This window comes from Astatotilapia calliptera, chromosome 7 (assembly GCF_900246225.1).
Source record: "Astatotilapia calliptera chromosome 7, fAstCal1.2, whole genome shotgun sequence".
In the NCBI taxonomy this organism is placed as follows: domain Eukaryota; kingdom Metazoa; phylum Chordata; class Actinopteri; order Cichliformes; family Cichlidae; genus Astatotilapia; species Astatotilapia calliptera.
This window is the reverse complement of record NC_039308.1, coordinates 5,403,901-5,422,366: the sequence shown is the minus strand read 5'-3', so window position 1 is coordinate 5,422,366 and position 18,466 is coordinate 5,403,901. Positions and strand designations below refer to the sequence as shown.

The window sequence follows — 18,466 nt, the reverse complement described above, 5'->3', positions numbered from 1 at the left end:
AACGTTGAACAAAATTTGTGTATACCTTGGTCTTGTTGTTGGTGTCTGACTTGCTGTGGCCTGTTAGTGTTTCCACTCTCTGGTCCAGATAGGTTCTGTTTTTGTATTTTCAGAGTAATCCTCCATGGGGAGAAACTGCTACTGTGCTGGTTTATTCAGGGTTCAGCCTGCTGTAGTTTTTGCCTTTTTAAGTTGCTCTACCACATAACTAGATAAAGTTGTGTGGGAATAAGACCTGGGAAGTCTGTATGCAGTGAGTATTTCCTTTTCAGTCACCTTTCTCACTCAACATGTGTTAATAGACCTCTGCTGAATCACACTTGTTATTAATTTCTGGCTCTATTCCACAGCATGTCCTTCATCCTGTTTTCTTTCTCTGGTCGCAGCAGATGGCCCCGCCCCTCCCTGAGCCTGGTTCTGCTGGACGTTTCTTCCCGTTAAAAGGGAGATTTTATTTCCCACTGTCGCCGAAGTGCTTGCTCATAGGGGGTCATATGATTGTTGGGTTTTTTTCTCTGAATGTATTATTGTAAGGTCTACCTTACAATATAAAGCGCCTTGAGGCGACTGTTGTTGTGATTTGGTGCTATATAAATATAATTGAATTGTAGCTTGTAGGGCTGGGCCATATTATACCGTTCACTGTAATACCGGTATAATGTTAGGCAACGATAGGAAAATGAAATATCGCGATAGAATGGGAGTAAAACGCGCATGCGCAGTGCCTTTGTTTTCATACGCACATGGCCGATTGTTGAGTGAAACAGATGAACCAGAATTGGTTTGTAAAAATGGTGAAACTTCCGTGATGTGGAACTGGTTTGGTGTTTGTCCGTCAGATACACAACAAAGCACATTTTTTTGCAGAACATGCAAGCGGCCGTTGTTATTGTCATATTTGTCGGACTAAGATGCTCTTAAATCTGGGATTAATCTGGGTCCTAAACTCCGTCGCTTCAGGTCAAACAACACTGCAGCATCACTGAGAGTTAAAAACTGTCTCAATTCTTTCATCTTTAATAAAATGATCAGCATTGCTGCTTTACCAGGTGTAACTATAAAGTTTAACTTCCAGGCATCCATGAAAACAAAAGTTATTACATTTAACGGAGTTAGAAGTTAGCAGGAAGCTAGCAGAAGTTAGCTCGCTAGTTTCACTAGTTACCTAAGCATGATATTGCATGTTCTGACCGAGAGATTTCTGAAAAAAATCAAACGTACAGCTCTGCTATCACTTCCAACATAAATGAAGACAGGAAACTAAACAGCAGTGACGTTTGTAGGGTTACTGAAGTTGGGCTATAAAGTTGGTATATAATGATGTGCTACCTGATCGCTAGCGACATTTAGCATAACATAAACAGTGAAGCTGGAGGACGAACACTAACACTTTTCCACTTATAAAAGTTAACGTTAAAGTTCCTGATAGTTAGAGACAAATGCAATCGCATGGCAGGATGCTGTAAACGGACCAAACTTCAGTCAGGAGAACAACTGAGATAATCCATCCACAATACGAGGTTAGTCATTAATATACTGCAACAACATGGGAATAGAGCAGCTGCCAGAGAATTCACCATTAATGAATCAATGGTACAGAAGTGGAAGAAGCAAGAAGAATGAGTTTAATAAAGTTTGATTTATCTGACTGCTTTGTTTCGCTTAATGTGCCTTATAATCCCGTGCACCTTATGGTCCGAAAAATGCGTACTGCACACTGCAGTTTAATGTTGCAAAGCACCTCTTTTTAACTTCAGTGGATATTATACATGGTTATGCTCAGGATATGTCAGCCCATTTCTACTGGAAATGCCTTTTGTTTAAACTTTCAGCAAGGAATTTGCATTTGCACTGTTACATTTTTATAAAGCTTTAATGTACATAAAAACCAGCTTCTTGTTTAAGTGAAAATAAATGGAAGGTTGTCTTTTTGCGCTAGTAATGTTGTGGAGTTGTATTTTGTCTCGCATCAATTATATCGTCGGTTATATCGTTATCGCAAATTTTCAAATATATATCGTGATAAATATTTTTTGCCATATCGCCCTGCTCTAGTAGCTTGCATAGCACCCCTTTTTTCAGTTGGGCATGAAGTCGTTTAGTTGTAGTCGTAGCTTGGGTGTGTGTGTGGCTGTCTTATGGCATGTATGCTGTAATTCATGCAAATGTTTGATGGAAGTGCCTTTGTAGCCAGTGGACAGTGCTTTGGTTGATGCTGGGTGTGTGCACTGGAAGTTTAATTTGTTGTTTTCATTTGTAGACAGAAACGACGGATGTTAATCGACTTATCGTTTTAGCGCATCATTTCCCTTTTACACATGACAAAAAATGTAAAGCCTGCGTTTTTTTTTTTTAGTTTTTTTTTTTTACATATTCTAATGTGTTTTAGTTAACTCTTGAATATGAATCATTCACATGCTTAGAAATAGACTGAAAATACCATTTCAATAGGAGAGTGCTCAGTATTTTACACTGATACATTGTTGAAAAGCTAACTATTGTGGTGTGTCCCATTAATGAGTTATGCACTGTAATGCATTGAGAAATGATGCACAAGTCTGATAAGGTCGCTGCTATTGTATCATCATCTTGGCCACTGCGGTTAAGGGTTCACCTCGCACATGCTCAGTGTGCATGCAGAGGTGTTTGTAGGTGAAGCCTTCCTCTGCTGTTGTTGTGTATGAAGTGAGCTGGTGAAGTGTTAATGGGCCTATGGAGGGGGCGCTAATTGATTCTTTCTCCCTGCTCTCGTTTTCATTAACACCTGCTCCCAGGGTAGCGTGTATCTCTCTAGGTTCTGCTGTAGCCTCCCTTGTGTCCTTGTCCCTTTCCTGCTGTGTGGGGACGGGAGAGTTCCAAACCTGGGACGGATCTCTGACTGGAGGCTGGGCTGCTGTTGCTTGTAGCTTAGTGAGCTGCTAACTGTGCTGCATATTAATCTGCTTCTTCCTCTCCCCACCACCTTGTGTTCACAGCATTCGCAGTGTGATGCAGAAGTACCTGGAGGAGAGAGATGAACTGACATTTGACAAAATTTTCAATCAGAAAATTGGTAAGTCTCAACCTTTTCATTCTGCTAAAGCGTAAAAGAAATGCATACCGTAGGTTACCAGGATTCAGCAGCATTTCTCTACAGAGGAAGAGATGGCTCCTGTAGCAGGAAGTTCTGCTTTTTCACATCTCACATTACAGTATTATTACTCCAAAAATCTCCCTCAGTGCAGAAAACCAACAAAGAAACTATTGGAGAAGTGGATGAATGTATAGCAGAACATATTGTGATGTGTATTCATTTAGGATGCATTGTTGGAAAGTTTTATTTATTTATTTATTTTTTTGTTGTAATGGTGATTCATTCATTCATTTTTGAAGTCAAACTGAGAACATAAACGCCATTGGTCTCCAGTGGCTGAAGCTTCTAATGGAGTTGCTTTTGCTTTTGGTTTCATTGAACTTGTTGGGACATGATGTGTGAACAGGCTGTTAATGGTAGCTAACACTTTACTTATGTTACAGTGTGTTTAAGCATTAGCATTTACCCCATATGGGCCCTGTGACCAGTTACTTAGGCATGCTTTACACTTTCTGCTTTGCGGTTTCATTTAGCTTCCACCCACAGATTTACTAACAGATTACACACTGCCGTTTTTCCTATTGAAGGTGTTTTTCAGTTATTCTAAAGCTTTGCTACCGTGGTCCAACACTGTTTGATTGGTTTGTCACTCCACCACTTGTAATGTCCCAGTAAAAGAGAACGGTTAGTTGTGTTTGCCGTTAATTATAAACAAAAATGAATAAATCACTCCACTGTTATTGTCAGCATTTAATTTGAGTGAAGTAAGAGATACTGGATTTAACTCTAGCTCTGTGAGTAAATGTGTAACAGGCTTCACTATTTGTCTTACTGAAAGGCTTTTGGTAACTGCAGAACTACAGTAACCACTCCTTGTGTTCACAGCAAAGCTAGTTGGTGTTGCCTCAACTGTCTCAGTTTATCTACCAAGCCAAATCTGTCTGAGTGCTGTCTGTCAGACTGTTTGCATTGTAATGCCCCTTTTCCAGGTGAAAACTACAGGTCAAGCGAGATTCTATCTAAAGTCACTGCTCCAAAAGCCAGTGAAGGGTTCCTGTGCACTGTTTACATGATCTAAGGAGACTTTCTCCATAAAGGAACAAATAACACTGAGCTGTTAAGGACAAAAATTGATATTTTTTGGCAGGAAAGGCAGCTTCAACATAGGCATGACTGTCACATACAATACTTCACTAAGCGTGTTGACAGCATTGTTTTTCAAATATGTTAAGAAAAATAAAGAACAACAGAAAACCCCCACCTAACACAACTTCAGACCAAAAGAAATGCAGGCACCACTGTCAGCGCTTTTCCCCCCTTCTATTGCATATTTGCATACAAACTAGAGATGGCACGATACCACTTTATGACTGATACCGATATCATAAATGTGGATATCTGCCGATACTGATATGAATCCGATATAGTGGTTTTTTTTTAATCAATAAAACTGTTTTTTTAATATATTGCTGCATTTTCTATAAGTTCATACTCAAGTTTAAATAAACAACAACACTAAAGCTATTCTGTTATACCTGTATGTGTAAATACACTGCACCCAAAATATTTCATAGTTCAGCGACACTGATCAATCTAATGAACTTAAACCTACTCAATCCTTCCTATTCTGGTATTTTAAAGAGTACTTAGCAGAAATAGTAAGCAACCTAACTAATAGGGTTGCAAAAAAAAGGAACCACCCCCCACCCTCCACCTCATGATGCTTAATCAACGTAATCAACTTTAATTTGATGCAGTGTGGAAAAAAATGCACAGAAATCAATTATTTTTCAAGAATAATTAAATAGATTCAACATCTTTCTTCAACAGAATTGCAGACTGCACAGATGGTACCTTCCCAAAGGAAAAAGTACTATAGCTTACTAGGGTATATTAGACTTAACATTTCTATATACAATCATGGACTTCTATACATTTTACATAAGATTAAAACTTTGGGTGTAAGATTCAGATAATTATTTATTAAAAGCTAGATATTTTAAATGAGAATAAGAAAGAAAAGTATGTCTTTGTGCCCCCCTTTTCCCTGTTCATGCCCTATCGCCCCCCCTGGCTAAACTTTGCTAGATCCGCCCCTGCACAGTTAGCAGCCGTCAGCTGCATAGAAAAGGATCCTGGTGTAGAAAGTAAATAAATTCTAACAACAGCTTATCAAGCTTAAACGTGCTGCTGTTGTTCAGCCGCTGGTTTCCTCTTTCTGGCGCGAAGTGGGCCAAAAACAGACAAGAGAGACGGACTCGACAGAAAAGCCGATCAGCTGATCATTAATCAGTTTCACGATTGAAGTAGCAGCTTAATGTGGGAATGCTTTACAAACATTCAGAGATGAACTTACACACTTTCTTTACTTCTCTCTGGGATAATCGGAGATGAAATGCTGGTTTGAGGCTACAAATACACACAGCCGCTCTATCACGTGGGCACACTGCTCCGACGTGCTACGGTTATGAGCCGAGTTACGCTGTGTTGCAAGTTCTGTGAGGTGCTTTTTGGATATTTAATGGATCGGATTACATTTTTTATTTCTCTCCGATATCCGATCCAGTAATGTACGTCAGTATCGGACCGATTACGTAATATCGGATTGGTCCATCTCTAATACAAACATTTCCTCGCTTTTAAAGCTCAAAGCAAATGCTGTCATGAAAAATGAATTTGCTGGTAAATATTATCCTCTACTTGTTAGCACATAGCTCAAAGCCCCTCTTTGCTTAACTACACTCTGAGAGAGCTGGAAGCATTTTATCTGGCAGAAGGCTGCTCATCTGTGTCAGACACTCTTAAACAGAAATCATCGCCTGTAGCAGATTAAGCTGTCGCTTATTAACATTAATGGGATAAATGACTTGATATAACTGGATGGTTAATGCGGAATGTTTTTGTGTTCAGCCATGTTATGTAGCATCAATCAGTAAAATCCCTCTTCCTGACTCTGTGTTTTAGGCTTCATTTTTTTCCTCACAACCTGACACTCAAAAGTGATGGGAGAATAAATACGATCTCATAACTGTTGACCACTTTTTGCCCCAGTGTTGTTCAAAATAAACCACCTAATAATATTCCTGATGCAGTAATGCTTAAATTTTTCAGTCCTCCTTTGCCGCAGAAGCAATTTGTAATACAAGGCTTCTCGCACTTGGGTCTAAATCAGGATTGTGTTCAGCCTCAGTGTGGCACTACTCTTTTTCTGTGCTAGTTGTGCAGATGCTTACTGTCACTTCTCTGTATGGAGTTATTCATTGTAAGGCAGCTTTGTTTGTGTTTAGAGCAATGACTCAAGGTAGAGTGTCACATTTCCTGTTTCCTCCTGCCCTCCAGTTGGTAGCAGTGTCGCTGTGCTGGCTCCTCCGAGTGTTTCCATTCTGAGCACACGGGCTGTGTGCCAGTATTTGTGGCGTACCAGGGGACCACAGCTGCCCTCCAGGCTTCTAGTAGCTTTACTTACTTTTCTCTGATCTGTGCCCTCTTTGGGAATAGACTGCGTTAATTTTCTCTGCCTCCTTCTCCTTGTCTTCAGGTCTCTTCTCTGTCAAATTTGTTGCTGTCCTTATTGCAGTCTCTCTTATTTTCTCTTTGCCACCTCATACTATCACTCAGGCTCTTGCACATTGTGTGGGTGTGCACATGCTTTATTGGTACCTTTGTGAAACTTAACACTCTTGCAGTAATTTAATAATCCTTATTTTGGCCAGTGTGTTAATTGTCTTCAGTAAGTTGGACACTGCTGGAAAAACAGTGGGAAACATGTCTACACACTTGGTGGATGCAGCCACCACGACCACTGGTGACCCAGTGCTTAGTGGAGTCCTGTTTTTAAGGCTCAAGATGAGTGTAGGGATGTGGTTAGTGTTTTGAAACCAGACACGATAAGCAAAGAGCATGCACTGTCTGGCTGACACACGGCATGCACTGAGGCTAGCAACATGTCAATCACGTGGTAAAACAAACCCTGCTTTATCCTCACTCTGGACTCAAGTGGCATCCCTAATGTGCGCTGTTAGACATCTAGTTTATAGAAATAAAATCCATGTGCTCATATTAAGCAAACGTGGAATTTCACTATTATACCTACAACAAACAACCTGCCTGAAGATCTTTGTGATGGGTGCTTTTTGGAGCTTGCATTAAACATCAGCACCTGTGGGCAGAACTGGCATGAATGCCAAAAACACACAGTTTACCAAATAGGTCTAATGAGATTGTTTAGTTGAACTAACTATGAAAATTCACACTAACATAAAAATCCCTTTAAAATTTTTCAGTCAGATAAAATCATATAATATCACAAGCCTAATTTCCTATTTGATGAGTATAATTCATTGTATTTTAGTATGTTAGACGCAGTGACCACAGTTACACGTCTAAGCTTGCTGAACAGGTGATTTAATTAAGGACTCTCATGGACTTCTTACTGTCAGCACTTATTGTGATTGTGATCACAGTAAGTGCTGCTGTCGACTGTGAAAAATCATTTTTTCCTCTCCACTGTTTTCATTGTCTTGGTCATAATGCTGGCGCTTCAGATCCTGGCATGTTTGTCAGAAAAGGTGCTCTGACTCCATCATAAGCTACAATACTGAGTACTTGATATTCACGGACGTGCTGTTAAATAAGTTTTATAGTCCTCGCACATCTATTTGTAGTTGCAAGTGTGAGTGAAATGTTTGCACGAGGGGTGGTGGGGGGTGGCTGGGACAGTGGTAATGTCAAAAAAATCAAAACGCATGAGAAAACACACTAGGCATTAGTGAAAAGAGTGAGCGCGTATGTGTCAGTGAACAGAAACTCTTGAGTTCTTGAGAGGACTGTTATGATGAAACACTTGCAGGCGTATGCAGCCTGCTTTACCTGACGTGACCGGCCTGGCCTGCACTGTATCATTTCAATCACTGGAACCAGGATTATATTTTTTAAAAACACAGCAAAGTCTCATCGGAGTGAAGCCGCTGCAGATACCTTCTGGTGTCATCTGTGGTGGCGTTGAAATCTCAGTTTTTATTTTAGTGCCTTTGGTCATTATCAGTGACGGGAAAACACAACAGAGTCAAGTTTTAATTTTATCTACGTGCGTCAAATCATTCTCACAGGATGTTGCAGAAGAATCTCTTTGGTCCTTCATTTCTCCTTTCTGCTTAGCTCGCTCGGTCCTCTCGCATGTGGAAGTACTGCCTCTCAAACAGCACTGCATTAGCCAGGCCAGCTTAGGGAAATAGTTGCAAGGCGTGAAGCTTGATGTCAGTTGTGTGCTCTACACATTTGAATGGCAAATGTGTAAGTTTGCATGTTTCAGTAACAAGATAGCTGTCCACAGACTCCAACTGAGCATCACGTGGCTATGGAGGTGTCAGCGTAGCAGTTTCAGCAACTCGTATAATATACAGAAAACCCAGAGCTGCCGCGTTACTATCTAAAAAGTGCAGCAGATAAAATTCTCCCTTTTATGTGTGTTAACTGCTTCTCTGAGGAATGCACTTGTAAAAACAGTGACTGTAACCGGCACGAGTCCTTAGTTTTAACACAGATTTCACTTTACGGACTTTTCATTTGCATACCGTCAAAGTAAGGTCTTCCCACAGAGACTTGCACATACTTTAGTTATCAGCCTGCTTCAGATAAATCTCTGCAGCCGTGATTTTAGATCACACTAAACTGTGAGCACAGCAGAAATGTTCTTCTATGACGAAAGTCCAGTTTGTCCTCACTTGATTCTTAGGAAAATGATGCCTTGTTCCACGTCCAGAGTGAGAAATGGCTTTAAATTTGTTGTGATATCCTGACACAGAGCTATCAGGCACAACCAGTTTGGTGTATTTCACTTTCGTTTGAGGTGTGTTCAGGGATTCAGCTCACATGGGTGCCAGGTATTTTTTGGATTCATTTTGGGTTTTGTCACATGTCAGTCCTGCTGCCTCCCACGCTTTTGGCATCAGAAAAGGAAGTGGATTTTTAATCAGCAATTGTAGCATTGCAGTATTCTGTTGGATTTTAGCACCCTCAACAGCCCTTGTCCTTGGGCTCAATAAGCCCTGTTGACTGTCATGACAACCAAGGTCGGGAAGAAAGCACTTCAGTGTTGCTGGAATTCTTTTACTTCACGATGAAGAAACCGTATCAGCTAGTTTGTTTTGTGGTTCAGACTTTTCTCTGCAAGAAAATTTAATACTGACAAGTGAGAGGACTTGAGGTCTGTGCTTTACATGGATCAAACTAGTGTAAGGTTACTGTGAGTGTCATTTGCTGTCTTCATAGTCCATGACTTCTGAGCCCTGAGGGGGTAAGACTCTGTGGCTTTTTTAAGGCTGTGTCAAAAAGCTGAAAAAAAGGGTGTTGAGAAGGTCTACCTGGCTTTGCATCAGCTGGAGAGCGCGGCTTTGGTGACTCCTCCCTGCGATGTCCCTGGGCCAGACACAGTCAGGGTCAGGCAGGATGGACCCTTATGTAATGGACATGATGTCCTCTCTAAATATAGCAGGCATACTGCTCACTACTTCATCTTGAATATGTTTTTAAAGGCATATATTTGGTTTTCTACATGGTCTGAAGTAGGGCTGGGCCATATTATACCATTCACGGTAATACCGGTATAATGTTAGGCAACGATAGGAAAATGAAATATCACGATAGAATATGAGTAAAACACGCATGCGCAGTTCCTTTGTTTTCATACGCACATGGCCGATTGTTGAGTGAAACAGATGAACCAGAATTGGTTTGTAAAAATGGTGCAACTTCAGTGATGTGGAACTGGTTTGGTGTTTGTCCGTCAGATACACGACAAAGCACATTTTTTTGCAGAACATGCAAGCGGCCGTCGTTATTGTCGTATTTGTCGGACTAAGATGCTCTTAAATCTGGGAGTAATCTGGGTCCTAAACTCCGTCGCTTCAGGTCAAACAACACTGCAGCATCACTGAGAGTTAAAAACTGTCTCAATTCTTTCATCTTTAATAAAACGATCAGCATTGCTGCTTAACCAGGTGAAACTATGAAGTTTAACTTCCAGGCATCCATGAAAACAAAATGTATTACATTTAACGGAGTTAGAAGTTAGCAGGAAGCTAGCGGAAGTTAGCTCGCTAGTTTCGCTAGTTACCTAAGCATGATATTGCATGTTCTGACTGAGAGATTTCTGAAAAAAATCAAACGTACAGCTCTGCTATCACTTCCAACATAAATGAAGACAGGAAACTAAACAGCAGTGACGTTTGTAGGGTTACTGAAGTTGGGCTAGCTGGTATATAATGATGTGCTACCTGATCGCTAGCGACACAGCTATGTTAGCATAACATAAACAGTGAAGCTGGAGGACGAACACTAACACTTTTCCACTTATAAAAGTTAACGTTAAAGTTCCTGATAGTTAGAGACAAATGCAATCGCATGGCAGGATGCTGTAAACGGACCAAACTTCAGTCAGGAGAACAACTGAGATAATCCATCCACAATACGAGGTTAGTCATTAATATACTGTAACAACATGGGAATAGAGCAGAATTCATTCATTAATAGATCAATGGTACAGAAATGGAGGAAGCAAGAAGAATGAGTTTAATAAAGTTTGATTTATCTGACTGCTTTGTTTCGCTTAATGTGCCTTATAATCCTGTGCACCTTATGGTCCAAAAAATACGTACTGCACACTGCAGTTTAATGTTGCAAAGCACCTCTTTTTAACTTCAGTGGATATTATACATGGTTATGCTCAGGATATGTCAGCACATTTCTACTGGAAATGCCTTTTGGTTAAACTTTCAGCAAGGAATTTGCATTTGCACTGTTACATTTTTATAAAGCTTTTAATGTACATAAAAACCAGCTTCTTGTTTAAGTGAAAATAAATGGAAGGTTGTCTTTTTGCGCCAGTAATGTTGTGGAGTTGTATTTTGTCTCGCATCAATTATATCGTCAGTTATATCGTTATCGCAAATTTTCAAATATATATCGTGATGAATATTTTTTGCCATATCGCCCTGCTCTAGTCTGAAGCATGGGATGAGAATAGTACTAGATATTTATATTTAGTACAGTTGTTAGTGCTTATGGTACTTAATAGCCTCTTTTCCGTTAGTACCTATTCGAATCATTTGTTTTCCATTACAGTCGAGTACCACCCAATGTCATTGGGTCATTGTTATAGCAATGCGTCTGGTGACGAAATTGGGTGAATGTCGAGGCAACGATATACCTGCTGCTTGGGTCTGTGGCTTTTTGTCAGGCTTGGGAACTACAGCGTTGCATTTCCCTCATTGCTGGTGTTCTGAAAAACCGTCCTACTTTGGCAAATCGTCCTATCGGACGGTTACTTCTGAGTAATCCTACCCCTAGCCCTAACCACAGCCCTAACCATAACCATACGAAATATTCACAATGGATAAATTTGGGTTTCGTGTTGTGCGCATGCGCAGAAATAATGGGTAGGGATGGTTTGTGAGGTAGGATGGATTCCCAGAACACCGGGTTTCAAAAATGGTGGATTTGATTTTCGTGAACGAGACGTTCCAGTCAATCGGTGGCATGCAGTCTGTCAATGTCACATTTTAGTACCTGCTTGGATTGCTTGGAACCCCGGCCAAGTAGGTACTATTTTAGTACCTGGTACCAGGACCAGGTTCTATGACCTAATGGAGAACCCTGAAAACCGTAGCAAACCAAGGCGAGTTAATGCGAGTAGGAACCAAGTAGGAGCTTATGTTCTGACTAAGGAAAGTTTCATCTGATGATGCCTGTGACAGTGGCTTTTTGGTATGGAAAAAACAAACAAACTGCTTAACACTTTAGTTTTCTAAAGTAACTGCAGCTTTTCCTCAGTGTAGCCGCTAGGGTAGGGCAATATGGTCAAAAATATTTATCACGATATATTTGAAAATTTGCCATAATGATATAACTGATGATATAATTGACGTGAGACAAAATACTTTACAACTTTTTATTAGTGCAAAAAAAAACCCCATCAATGTATTTTCACTTAAACAAGCAGGTGTTTTTTTTTTTGTTGTTGTTTTTTTTAACTTGCTGACAGTTTAACCAAAAGGCATTTCCAGTGGAAATTGACTGACATATCCTCAGCATAACCATGTATAAAATAAAAAAAACTTTAAAAAAAGGTTATACACACACAATACGGTAATATTATGTTGAAGCATAGTACGTATCACTCTGCGAGGCTCCTGCTTACGATAGCCGTAATGCTCAGACAATCCATCAAGCGACTTTGGTAAGCTTCGTAACTTACCAAAGTCATACTAAAACATTTTTTGACAGATTTTTGAGCACCGTGTACCACGGTGCTTGCATGCTCCACCATAAATTGTGCTTTGGTGTGTATCTGATGGACGAAAGCCAAACCAGTTCCACACCACTAAATTTGCACCATTTTTACAAACCAATTCGGGTTCATCTGTTTCATTCAACAATCCGCTTTTGCCCTTCTCATTCTCCGTCACCGCCATGCTTTTTCCACCATGTGCGTATGAAAACAAAGGCACTGGACATGCAAGTTTAACCCATATTCTATCGTGATATTTCATTTTCTAATTATTGCCTAACATTATACCGGTATTACTGTGAACAGTATGATATGGACCAGCCCTAGTACCCGCATCACTCACTTGCATCCACGTTTCTGCTTAGTGCCAAATGGAGCACAGTTAGCCAGAGCTGCAGTAACGCTGGGGGAGTCACTAGTTTCCTTTTGGGTCGCACATTACCAGCTGCTCATACCTCATCCTCAGTATAGCCCGACTGTACTCCATGGTGTGCGTTTGCCTATAGTGGTGACGCAATGTAAACCACCTTTAGCAGGAACAGATGTCTTTTAGTTTTTGCAAAGTTCTGAGCTCTGCTAGAAATTGTTGAAGTATCTCCTTATTAGCTACTATCCATCAGAAGCAGGCATGTGGCTCTTGTTCTCAGACACATTTGGGCTGGTTCCACTGTAAATGTAAACACATACGAATGATATGATATGGCACAGGTCTGATAACAACATTAGACCTATCGGGTAGGGGTGGGTTTAAAAAAAAAACAGATTTCCCATTTCAAAACTATTTTAGTTTCAATTCAGTTTTATTTATACAGTGCCAGATCGCAACAACAGTCACCTCAAGGCGCTTTATATTGTAAGGTAGACCCGACAATAATACATACAGAGAAAAAAACCCAAATCATACGATCTCCTTTTATTGATCCCATTGAGATTAAAAACCTCTTGTTCAAGGGAGCCCTAGCTAAGATACCTTTAGCAAAAAGGAACATTTTAAGCCTCATCTTAAAAGTAGAGATAGTGCCTGTCTCCCGAATGCAAACTGGAAGCTGGTTACCCAGCCCTACTATTGGGGTCCTAGGTCTTCCCTCCTTCCTCAGAGCACTCTCCTGTTTTTGTTTTTGTTTTTTTGGTTTTTTTTTTTTTTAGTAAAGAAAGGTTGAAGCACGCAGCTTCAACTCCTGTCAAAGTGGGACAAAATAATGTTGACCTCCATTTGCGGCTGTAGAGAAGGTCATATATTGGTCAAATACTATTCTATAACAGTCTTCTCCATTCTGGATGTTAAATATCCTTGGGCAAGATACTAACCTCAAGGTGTTCTCCAATGCATTCACCAGTGTATGAATGCATGTAAATGTTAAAATGGAAAGCACTTGCATGGAAAGAGCATAGAAAAAAGTGCTTGTATGAATGGGTGAATGAGGCAAGTTGTGTAAAGCGCTTTGAGTGCTCAGAGTAGAAAAGCGCTATAAAAGTACCAGTCCATTCCTCCTTTTATGTCAGCTGGTGCCATATTTTTGTAGGCAGCAGATCTGCTGCTTCTCACCATGAAAAGGACTGCTTACTAGACTTTGAGGTGTTTTGGGCAGTCCTACTAAAAAGAAGCCCTGGGAGAGTTTCTGTCTACTTGGGAATACTTTAGGGGTAGTAAAGAGTTGAGAACAGTGCAGGTACTAGCCAGCAGTACCTGGCTGTGAATGTGATCTCAAATCAAATTGAGACCACATTTATATATAAACAAAGATGGCCACAGGAATCAAGCCTAATCAGAACAGTGTACTGTTTGAGTGTTTGGGTGGTGGGTATAGCTTGGAAAAGGCTAAGCACAAATTTAGCAAACAAACAGCCACTGGTCAGGACAAATGCCATACAGTTGCCTTTTGTGTTGAATTGCTGCCCTTGTGCTTTGATCAGCCTCATGTAAAGTTGAAACTGGAGCCAACACAGCAGCTACTACATGTGCCATTCCACAAGCAGCAAAGCTAACACTAGCTTGTGTCATAATGCTGCACCACTTAGAACTGTTGCCATCAAGGGAATAGCACTCTGTGATTTCCACTATTAAAGCATGACTGTTAGTGGTATCTCTGTTTCAACCTGGCTGACCTGTATGCGTGTAAAACCATTTAAAGCTTTAGAGGACATTGATTTAAAACCTGACGCTAACACAGTGTGTTAATAAATAACCTGAAGTAAAAAATGAACGTATGGACTTTTGTACTTGGAGGCTAAGAGGGTGTTCAAATGAAGAGTGGACATCTGAATGGCTTATTGGAATTGCTGTGTTTTTTGTGAAGTACATTACAGCGACCCTCCATCTTTCAGCTCCTGCTCCATCTTCATTTTTGAGCCCTTTCCTTGTCTTCATTCTTTCCTAAAGTCCTTCCTTCTCCTTTTATTTCTCTCACTTTTGCCTTGGCATTCTTTTTCTCCATCTGTCAGACTTCTGGAATGGATGATGGAGAGTTGTGGGTTGCCTAGCAACTACAGTTGCCACAGCAACGGCACCAGAACTGCTGCTTTTTCTTGTCGACTGGGAGAAATGAAATTGATTAAAGGGGGAATAAAATAGGTGATGAGAATTGGAGAGTGGGGAAATGGAGAGGAAGATGTGAAAGAAGAGCTCCAATGGGCAGAACAACATTTATTCCTGTTTCTGTTTCCCAGAATGCAGCATTTGTCCACGATAGGAGTGTGTGTGTGTCTGTGTGCGCGTGTGTCAACACACTGTCCTCGCCTCCAGTCCAGTCACACTATCTTCATATCTGAGGAATCTGATGACAGGCAGTTAGTTAATGTACCACAGCAAAAATCAGGATAAGTATTAATGTCACGTCTTTATAGTACAAATTTACTGCCATTGTCATGTACTGATCATTTTAAACATACCCTTAATTATGATGGTAATAAACTTCAGTTGCATAGCAACTTTATACATAAGATGTTTTTGTTTTTTTTAGTAAAGAAAAAAAATCAGCAATAAAACCATTTTTCGTCCTTTCTGTAAGCGTGTGTAGGTAGAGCTAACACAGCTGTACACAGCTGTAAGCCTCTAGCATGGCCTGCAACATGGAATTAACCACGAGCAGTCTTACAGTCGACCTCCACCAGCGCTCTATATCTGCAGCTGGATTAGTCTCTTGAGAACATCAGCAATGTATTTGCCTATTGTTCTTACTTCAGTTTGATATGTGTTTGCAAACACATGGCACACAGTATCTATATTTCAAACCATTTCCAATTCAGTAGTAAAGAATATTTCTGGTTCCCAATTAACTCCAAATCTGTCCATAATGCGTGTTTTCAGACAAATATGAACACTCTATGACCTCCTCAGTAGAGGCAATAAATAATAATGATAATAATAATGGATTGCATTTATATAGCGCTTTTTTAGGGCCCTCAAAGCGCTTTACAATTCCACTACTCATTCACTCTCACATTCACACACTGGTGGAGGCAGCTACAGTTGTAGCCACAGCTGCCCTGGGGCAGACTGACAGAAGCGAGGCTGCCATATCGCGCCATCGGCCCCTCTGGCCAACACCAGTAGGCGGTAGGTGAAGTATCTTGCCCAAGGACACAAAGACCGAGACTGTCCAAGCCGGGGCTCGAACCGGCAACCTTCCGGTTACAAGACGAACTGCCAACTGTTCGCCCATATCATCATCATCATCATCATCAACTTTATTTATAAAGCACTTTAAAACAACCACAGCTGACACAAAGTGCTGTACATTGGAACTGTAAAATAAAATTACATGAGATATAAATAAAAAACAAATAAAAGAAGAGTGAAATCATTAATTAGCACACACTGGAGCATCCTTTAAGAAAGGAGAAAATCTCATGTTCCACAGTTATTAACGATAGCATTCCAGAAAAAGGTTCAGCATACAAATACAGATCTGCTGTTAATTGATATGCTTTACATTTGATGCCATAACTTGCCCATAGGGCTGTCTTCAGCCACAGCCGGCTTTTGAAACATGGTTGTAAGAACTGTAGAGATTAAACAAGATGTGCTTTTAGCCATCCATTTTCTAAATATTGTAGTATTGTAGTGTCTGTCTCTTGAATCCAAACTGCATGCTGGTTCCATAGAAGAGGTGCCTGAAAACTGAAGGCTCTTCCTTCCACTCTTTTTAAATACTCTCGGAACAACAACTAAGCCTGCAGTGTGAGAGCAAAGTGCTCTAATGGGGTGATATTCTACTGTAAGGTCATTAAGAGATGATGGGACCTGATAAGCTCAGGTAAAATATTTATTGTGATTTTTAACATCCATGTAGATGCTGAAAATAATGGCCTCAACACGGCATTTAATGTATTATATGTTATTATACTCAATTGGTTAATTTTAAAATTTAAAAGAACGCACCCACTACTTCAGAGCAAGATCTAGAGTAATCACACGAGATCTTGCTCTGACATATGTCATAGAAATTGAACATTTAATAGTATTCCCTGAAAACCCTCATGTTTGCTCATTTCCTACTAACATTTAAGTTTAAAATAATGATTACACAGCAGTGGGGAATACATTTCATCACAGTACTTGTCTGTCTGGAAGTGCTGTAACTAAGTTTAAGAATATAATTCATCCACTGTCATCTTCTTCAATGTCATGTGCCAACACAGGAGAGCAGATACCTGAACTCTGCTCCTGCAGAGGTTGATTGTTTTATTAATAGTTTTACATCTTCCCTGCATGTGATTCATGGTGGGAATACTTTACTCCATGGTATAACGCTCAGATGCGCACCTTACAGCAAATAACTTATAAGCTGGAGTGGAAATGACATCTAATTTAGAAGATCTCCATTTAGACTGGAAAAATAAATTCCTCTATTAAAAGCCGACCATAAAGCTAGAACATCTTACTATTCATCACTAATTGAAGAAAATAAGAACCCTAAGTTTCTCTTTAGCGCTGTAGTGAGGCTAACAAAAAGTCTGAGCTCTGTTGAGCCAACCGTAACTAATAATGACTTTATGAATTTCTTTACAAATAAAATTGGAGAAAATACTACTCATAACAATCTCACAGACATAACATTATATACAGCAACTTTCAGTGCCATTGATACTTATTTATACTTTTTTTTTCTCCAGTTGATCTTTGAGTTCAGTAATTACTTCCTCCAAACCATCAATGTGTCTTTTAGACCCAAATCCTAAAAGACTGCTCAAAGAAATCCTACCATTGATTAATGTTTCAATCTTAAATCAACCTATCTCTGTTAATGGGATATATACCACACGCCTTCATGCTGGCAGCAGATAAACCATTACTTAAAAAGCCATCACTCGACCCAGCTGTCTTAGCTAATTACTGAAAAATCTCCACTATTATTACATAGAGGATTATCTTGAATTCCACAGGGTTCTGTGCATGCCATAAGTTTGGTTTGCTTATCCATCCTTCCCATTGCCAATGCATTTGAACAGGACCTCCATCAACAGCAACGGGCGCACAGGCACTTTTGGAATAACCAGCTGGTTAACTAGTTGGCACTCTGGACAAGACATGCACCACCGCTACCGCGGTACATCGGCAATAAAATCGGACCATGACCCGATCCAGTGTTTTGTCATACCCCATGTGACCGACCATTGGGTTGTAATGAGCTGCCTGGAAAATAATTTTCTGGCGGCTTTTAGGCATCAACAACCGAGTGTGCGCCTCCTGTTTTCGAGCATTGCAACTCACTCAATATAACCTGTCCCTAATTAATACGAAGTGCGGGAATGTCAGCCCCGTTTCAGGGTGCACCACCCAACTATTAATGCTTATTACCTGGTCGAAGGCTGAGCATTGTGTGTCGTCCCAAGACTGCTCCAGTGGAAAATCATCTGTGGAGTGGGTTACTGGAGCCGGTGGGGCCTCTTGAGAAGGCCCCCCCTGTCTTTCCTCTCGCGGGGCTAGTGCCCCACATGCCCCTACCGGCCACGATCGCACTCCAACACACTGCCCCATTAACCTACTGAACCCGGGTCAATCCCTGCCAATTCCCCAATATCTAATTTCCGGTAACACTAAGGCATATTTCCCCATGCACACACTTCCCCTCCACGCACTCTGCCTACAGCAGTGCCCCCAGGCA

At 40.5% G+C, this 18,466-nt stretch overlaps 1 protein-coding gene across 2 annotated transcripts in view; it reads left to right on the top strand.

Annotated features, from left to right (window-relative positions):
- The window catches only part of grk3 (G protein-coupled receptor kinase 3), a 75,896-nt gene that overhangs the window by 16,852 nt on the left and 40,578 nt on the right, over positions 1-18,466 (top strand). For both annotated transcript variants that reach the window (XM_026172666.1, XM_026172667.1), the window contains exon 2: positions 2,976-3,052. In XM_026172666.1, coding sequence (XP_026028451.1) covers positions 2,976-3,052 — 77 coding nt within the window. The remainder of the gene's footprint in view (positions 1-2,975; positions 3,053-18,466) is intronic.